General features: G+C 39.7%; 1 protein-coding gene across 2 annotated transcripts; it reads left to right on the forward strand.

Annotated features, from left to right (window-relative positions):
- The first annotated feature begins 220 nt into the window (after positions 1-220).
- LOC112556662 (arrestin domain-containing protein 5-like) lies at positions 221-5718 on the forward strand. Of its 2 annotated transcripts, XM_025225867.1 has the most exons (8): positions 221-384; positions 768-897; positions 1053-1175; positions 1706-2001; positions 2586-2771; positions 3835-4035; positions 4207-4331; positions 4718-5718. In XM_025225867.1, coding segments are annotated over exons 2-8 (1047 nt in total). In that variant the 5' UTR covers positions 221-384; positions 768-782; the 3' UTR covers positions 4719-5718. The 2 variants fall into 2 exon arrangements, with proteins under 2 accessions (XP_025081652.1, XP_025081651.1); XM_025225866.1 differs by lacking the exon at positions 221-384 and having other exon boundaries at positions 726-897.
- The last annotated feature ends 2463 nt before the right edge of the window (positions 5719-8181 follow it).

An 8181-nucleotide genomic window follows, 5' to 3' on the forward strand; every position in this document is an offset into this window, starting at 1 on the left:
CTTTTCTTTCTTCCTTTACTGCATTTGTACGTTTTTAATACATTTGCAATTATGCCTTAAATGTTAGACTCTTATCTGTTACTGTATTTGAAGTGAAAGACACTTTCAACCAATACAAAATGGACAGTAGATCCACTTATAGACCTATGCATGACAAAATACACCCTGAATGACAGGATACCACTCTCAGCTAGCACCTGGCACCCGTAAGAAGTAGCTTCAAGGTGCTCTAGTCACTTACAACTTAATTAGCTTCCTCCTGTAGATACTCTGGGTAAACCACTGAGCTGCTTGTTCAAGAGCAAAAGAAAAGGACTTGAGGTGAGCTACCACCTTGTAGATGTGCACAGTGTTGAAAGTGGATTACTAAATCAGGAAGTGAAGGTCAGTAAACAGTTACTTTACTTTTTCTTCCATTTAGATACATGCAATTATTTTAATGAGCTTGTCGTTCTTTGTTCTTCGAAGTGAAAAAAATTATTTTCCTCGCCGAAAACAAATTGGTAAAAAATCTTGCTTGTGGATTTTTTCGGATTTTTTTTAAAGATTCTGATTAATTTTTCGATGAGCTCCATGTTAAAGTGTTAACTGTTCACATTTTAAAATCAAAGCCACATACAATCGAAGTATTCAGATCAGTTGATGAAGCACACACCTTCATTATGTAGACCCCGAGACGAAATGATTATGATGCAGCTTTCAAGTTGAAGGCGATCGTACTGGCCATTATGAAAGTAAGTAAAGTGAAAGTTTTCATGTGTCCACAGACAACTTGCACACTGATGGCTGAAAGCAAAATAAAATACCGGTTTGTGCTACCGAAAAACGTGTACTGTGGAGGGCAGACCATCAAAGGACAGCTGCACATTGAGTCTCCCTCGCCGGTGTTATTGTCAAGTAGGTCGCGTCCACATTCCTCCTCCTCCTCCTCCCCCTCATCATCATCATCATCATCATCATTCGCACGAAACACACTTTCTAAACTTGATACACCCACCCGATTCTCTCATCTCAAAGATCACTAATATCTCGCTGTTTTGAGTGTTTCACAGACCTTCAGGTTCGCTTGAGAGGTCGGGCCAAAGTTCAGCTCGTGCGCGAAGAAAACGGAACTACGAGGACACTGTACCAGACCCAGACCTACCTCGACAAACGTCTGGGTGTACAAGACATGCGTACGATGATTGCACTCTATTCTTCGCTTTAAACCACCCACCCGGGTGTTGTTTTTGTCATGTTGATATCCTAATTCCCCAGATATGAGTGCTTAAGTCTCTTTCCGTTAGTGAGGTTTAAGCCTTCAAATTAAAGTCATATTTATCCCGAATAAAGGTCAGCTCAGCACAATAATAGAATAATATGCATTTAATACTAATTTTGATATTATTTAATAAGAATGCAGAACGAACGAGGGTCTGATTAAATAAGACAGCTTTAAAGGAAATCAGAATTTAATAATTTGCTTTATAAAATTTGTTAGTCAGTTACTTAACATGTCGATTCAATGAGTTTTAGGAACAGATAGCCATTATCTTTTAAGTTTAGAAATCTGACGACGGAGAGAAATAATATTTTTTGGGGGGGGGCAACTCGTCGGACAGACAATGAGTAAAGAATATAGAGATGTGTTCTGTGAGTCGACATGAATGGAAGGGTGGTAAGCGCGGGGTTAAAGAGCAAAGAGATTTTTGTCTTTTCTTCATAGAGAGGCTTCCAGAGTCAGACAACTTACCACAGGGCACTGGCTTGTTTGCCTTCGAGTTCCTCCTCCCTCCTGGGTTACCTCCTTCGTTTACAAGTCCCTTGGGAGGGTGGCCCATCTGTGGAGACACCATCTTTCAAATGGGATTGGTAGAGGAGGATTACATTATTAGCCAGTGTGGATTCCTTTGCTATTGTCTGGACTTACTGAGACGTGACAGAGGGAGAGAAGTTATACGCTTTCGACAGTTGATCCACATTATCACAAGACCGTCTCTTGGCGTTGATGCTTCTGCAAGTGTAAGCATCGACAATCATTTAAGCATTTCAACTGCTCGAATTATCCTTAGATTATCACTAATAGATGCAATACTAGAAGCAACATGAGGACATGTGTGTCCTATGAAATTATAGCTACAATTTCCAGGAGAAAGTTATTTTTCACTCATGGCTGTATTCAAGACGCTATTGTATATATGTGTAACTGAATTAAAAAATATCTAGGATGCAAGGGTAGAAAAACTAGTAAATTAGTAGCACTATACAATAAAGTATTTTGTTACTGTAAAATAATATTGTATTTCACTTTTTTAATGCCCTGTTGCTAAACAACCTTGAGAGTCTTGTATTCAATACCAAACACAAAGGTAGAGAACCCAATGCTTTGTTTACGTAAATAAAGTTTACGTTTCTTGGACAAAAGTGTGGAATGTGAAGGTTATCAGTCTTAACGCCTTTAGCGTTCTCTAAACCATCAGACAGCTTGATAAGCTCGCCAAAGCTAACTACACGCTAACCACAAAGCTAAGCCCTCGCTAGCGTATGCTAACACGAGTCCACGTGTGCACCCCCCTGGATCCGTGTGTGCGTGTTTTCATGTGCAGCAACCAGTGGAGCGAGAACTGCATCATGCACGCCATTGGTTCTGCTGTGTCGCCAGCAAAGACATCCTCTTCAAGGCCTGGCTGGACCAACCGGAAGTGATCATGGGGGACAAAATACCTTTCCACGCAGAAATCACCAACAACTCGGACATCTTTGTCAAGTCGTCTTACATCACCCTCATAGCGGTGCGTCTGTTCACATTTCACAAGTTGTTAAGACAAACAATTAGCTTGCCATTTATCCGAACTCAGGTGTGAACTAACACTACTCACTGAGGGAGAACCATTACCCTTTGGGCTTTTCAGTTATGGTTAAGAAATTAGTTCAGATTAAAACAAATTAAGGACAGATCAAAAGACTGAAACAAACATATTTTAAAAGGTTGCTTGTTGAGACTAGGCGATGGGTCTGTTTGTCATGCGATATTTCGACTGATTTTACTTTAGTCTTTGATACTAACATTTTAGTAATGGAAATAAAGAGTCATAGTAGAGATTTTTATTGAAACCGACTCGAACAAATATGAATTAACAATCATTTTATAAGTTTCAACGCTGGAGTGGAAAAGAGTTGTACTATGGAGCGATGTTGCCTGGTTGTAATTGAAAATACCTGAATGATAATAAAATCGTAACAGACCTTAAGATTGCACGGTTTAGTAAAGTGCTACACTGTGGGCAACCATGAGAATGTACAACACAAACACAACCTGCTCATTAGAACTCCTTATAGACAACGCAGTCCTCTTCTATGGCTTCATAGGTTATTACTTGGAAACAACAGCTTGAGATAAGCAAGACTGTTACTCTCTGTCACACACTTCAATATCTCTTGGAAACATTCGTCACAGTTACAGTGAACTTTGTGTTCCCTTAAGCACCAAGACAATCATCAGCGTGTCCGATTCGCAGACGACATTGACAAAATGTCTTCTCGCTCTTGTCAATCTGTTTTGTGTCCTGTGTAGCAAAGGCACGTAGCTCTCAGTAAATCAGGGAACAGGAGCTACCGTTCATTCAGGGTAGCCAGGTGTCTAATTACACTCTTTTCTTATCTTCTCTGTCGTTCTTTCTTACTCTGTAGCGGACGTGCGGTCTCCAGCTCGAGCGGTCCCCAGATATTTGGGCGGTGGATATCTTGGGGACATCCGGGTGCCGCTGATAAATGTGAACATTATTTCTTAGTTGCTACCAACCCTAATCTTTCTAACACTGACTCTTTCCTGTCTTCCGGTCATATGCATTACAGACTTGGGTTTTCCACGCTATGGACGAGACAGAGGTAAAGTCTGAAAAGATTAAGTCCTTCAAGAAAGTGAAGCGATGTGCCATTCCACCCGGCGAGAGCATGACTTGGGGTGACAATGACGAACCGTTGGTGCTGCCTGCAGACCTGACTCCAACTGGTCCTCCTAACTGCTCTATCATGGAGGTTTCATATGAATTGTCAGTGAGTCCTGATCAGCACCTTCCTTCCATCCCTGTTTCTGTCTGTCTGGCCGTTTGGTTGTTTATGTCATTTGCTTCCACGATAAGTCTGATGACTTATTCGTTAATATATCTTCACTTGATCTGCAGCTGCACCTACAGGCATGGTGAAGAAATTGTGCATTTGTTGCAGTTTACTGTCGTACCCCGAGGAATGTTCAGCAGCATGAAGGTCCGGCTGCCTATAACCGCCACGTTTGGTTTAACACAAAGCGACCGGGAGAGACTGGCGGCCGAGACTAGTCATGGCAATGCCTGGTGAGCTTTCAGAGTTGACACTTGATGACGATGATGACGATAATGACGATGATGACAACGACGACGACGACGATGATAAAGTCTAAACATTTTTATATTGCGCCAGGTTTAGCAAAGAAGGTATTCTCTTCAAACAATTGTCACTTTTGGTCAAAATACTCAAACTTCGTAAACTCACGCCTGCAAAATTAAATGTCTTACCTCACGTTTGTACAATGACAGCAACGACCATAGTGGACATAGTGCTACATGCCTTCTGATATCATCATGACTTTAAAAGAGTCTGATGCAAGAAACCTATTTGTGAGTAGACATCACTCTACCTTGACGAGTATGAAGAATTTTATTAATGCCTGTTCTTTGGTCGAACAAATCTTTGTCGGCAGAAATACAGTTTGCAGGGAGGCGGAGGTTCAGAGAACACAGACTCCAAAGACATCGAAGCGAATGTAGCTGACACTCCACATCGTATGAGAAAAAAACTGGATCCTGTCACAACTTTTCTGATGTAGTTTGACTTGTTAAATGATGTTAATTTTGTAGTTTACTTTCCACGGATGCTTTATTTAAAACAAAAAACTTTTCTTACATTTATTGTCTACAATTACCCTTAATTTTTAGTTTGTTTCATCGTAAACATTCCACCTTCACTGTAGTCTGCTTTTTTGCTTTAAAATCTTTATTTAAAAATGCTGTTGGAAAATGTTTGTTAGGAGAACTAGCTAATACAAAGTAATTAAATCTTTTACTCTTAATTAAGTCATCTGTATTGCTGTTTCTTTCAGTTGCCTGAGGGATATCAGATGTTGGTACTTTCTGTAATGTGACTTGAATGGTTGTCCCTAGGCTACCACCATGAACATAAATGTTAGTTATTATTAATTTCGATTCATATCAATTCTTGGCAGCGTTCTTAGCTCAAACATAAGCTGATCATATCGTCAGGGTTAATGTTAAATTAATACAAAATTAGTAATTCGTAACTAGATAATTAAAAATCTCGTAGAATTATTAATAACAGCATAATTATTGAGGACATTTGGGTATTATAGTTGGGCTGTTACTTGCAGCCGTGCACGTTAATAAATATTACCGGACGCCACACACACACACACAGAGACAGATATGGCAAGGGAAGTAACTACCAAATGTTTATGATAACTTTGTTATTTATTACCTCCCGTGGTTCTTGTGAGACCAAGCTTCTGGTAAAGAAAACAAATTATTTTTAGTTATAAGATTTTTTTTTTTTTTTAAATAAAAACGTTAATTTGAACAGTCTGCTTTCATTTATATTATTTCACGAGAGACGCATGTCTCACTGATTGATTGACTAACTTTGAAACCAAAAAGGTTCCTCTTCATACGAGCTTATATCCTCGGAAGATATTAAAATCCGTACACATCTGTCACAAACTCTCTTACCAACCTACCAACCGCCATGTCTGCTTCACTGCCTGCTTATCTCCTTTATCATCACCTTGATCCTTCCTTATTCTCGAGTACTGAAGGATGATCATCCCGACACAAGAATAGGTTAGCCTACTTGGTAAATGGTCCATAGTGTGTCAGAAACTTTCGGAAGAAAACTTTTTTTTAAGCAATGGAAGTTGAAATTCTTGAAGTGTGTTTAAAACTCTCTTTCTAAGTCCACGGTGATTCTTTTGCTATTTGTTAAAATTCTAGTCCTCAGCCTCAAAGATACTGTTTTCAGATGATTATTTGACGAGTTTGTGGATAACACTCATCTAAGGCAAAGTGTTTCCCTTCCACCAGCACTTCTCACAGAAGGAGACAAAAGCAACAAGTAATCAAATGCCAGAAACAGACAAAAACAAAAACCACTGCAGTGTTTGTTGTTGTTGTTTCAATGTAACTAGGAGCAGCTGATGATGTGACAGGCCACTTAACTCCGGCACCTAGAGAGAGTGGAGTTGTTGTCAGGAGATGTTTACACATCGAAATGGTGGCTTTCTACTTGCGAGGACAGTGGTTCTCAAAGTGTGGTCCGTGGACCACTAGTGGTCCGCGGGCATAAGTCAGGTGGTCCGCGGCTGACAGTCGTCATATGTCAGCAAAGTGATGCTTAAACTTTAAACAAAGTGATGCATTCCTCGCATTAACATTTTAATTACAAAGAACGAGGTACGTCACTTTATGTCAATTTATTACTATACTACTTTTACAAAAGGACATTTAGTTTTGAATTAAAATGAAACAAATGCGGCAAATTAAATTTGAAATTCATAGTACAGACTGATTTTTAGGCCTTGGTGGTCCGCCATATTTTTTACTTAGGCCTTGGTGGTCCGCCATAGCTTTTACTTAAGTAAAGTGGTCCGCGGTCCGAAAAAGTTTGAGAACCACTGTGCTAGGACATAGAAGCTGGACAACATATATAATTCTGTGCTGCTTGATCTTAGTGACTTCTTTACATGATGCTAAGTGGCAAGCATTTCGAAAACAATTTCGATCACTGCAGAAGTAATTGAAGCATTACTTGTCTGTTTGTTTAGTTTGTTTCTTTCTTACTTTGACCTTCTCCATGATAGAAGATCATTGGCGTTCATTCCTAACCATTCTTTTATTTCTCTCATCTAAAAAAATCTCGTGATCATCAGAGATTTTGTGGGTTTTCTTATTAAAACTCTTTTACTTAAAAATGTTCTCTAATCCTTGGGATCATACAGATTTGTTTTTTTCTTCCACCACTACAGTCATTTTTTTCCATCAGCCTGAAATTTTGTCCAGTAGAGCGTCCATATCTTCTCATTTTAATTCTAGCCCTTTCATCTGTCAAAAATCTTGGTTTTGTAAGCATTTTGCTTGAGTCTGAGCCTGTTTCCGCTTACTCTGAGCTGGCATCAGTTCTGTTGACTCCCGTGGGGCAGATGACAATGGAGCAACCGAGGCGAGTGTCCAGGGCAGTGTTTGCTCTTGGTCTTCAAACAAAGGGCAACAGTTCCAGGATATTTGAGAACGAGAGCTTCTCCTGTTGGTTCGTACTGCCCGGAGCCTTTACTCAAGTATTATTTACCCAAACTGGTTTCAACCTCGACAGTACTGTTGAAAATAACAACAAGTAAATGTTGTTGTGAGTGCGTGTGATGGGCATCGAAATATAGTCAAAAGACAACAATAAAAGAAATTAGAAACGGGATGGAACTGGAAAGATGAACACAATGCAAAGGAGGAGAAAGGATGCCTTGAAGGGATGTCTTCTATAAACAAAAACAAAGTTAAAGTACGTTATCAAAGTGGAAGAGGAGAACGAGATGCAAACAAAATGAATGAATTGATGAATGATCGAATGAAAGAATGAATGAAAGAAACCATGTAAAAGTTAACTGAACAAAAAGTAACTACATAAACAGAAGAAAAGAAACACAAGACTTCAAAAGTGAGTATTTATTAATCTTTTGTCCATTTATTTATTCAGTCCTTCCTTCTATCTACACCGCGCCTTGACAGTCTGCATGACACATGCATTACACTTGGCATCAGCCATAGTTCCAGACTTGCCACTCTTACTGTCAGGGTCACACAAGTGCTAGCATCAAGATAAAAGCACTCTGGGCTAAAGATTCTATGGTGAAGCTGAGCAAACAAATCCCTACCCTGGAATAATATACAGTTAAAATCTTATGTTTGATTTCAAAATTGATGTTCGCCATGAAAACTACGAGGAGACAAAAGGTCTGTTGTCTACATTCTGCAAGCTGGCAACATGTGAGGACCAAGACAGGCTTTGTTGCTCGCCAGGTAGGATTACTCAACGCTACCTGAGATAATCGCCGGGTGGAGCAACAACGGGGGTAGCAATCGAAGACGTGCACAAGAGGAGGGCTGG

Source organism: Pomacea canaliculata, linkage group LG2 (assembly GCF_003073045.1).
Source record: "Pomacea canaliculata isolate SZHN2017 linkage group LG2, ASM307304v1, whole genome shotgun sequence".
Taxonomy (NCBI): domain Eukaryota; kingdom Metazoa; phylum Mollusca; class Gastropoda; order Architaenioglossa; family Ampullariidae; genus Pomacea; species Pomacea canaliculata.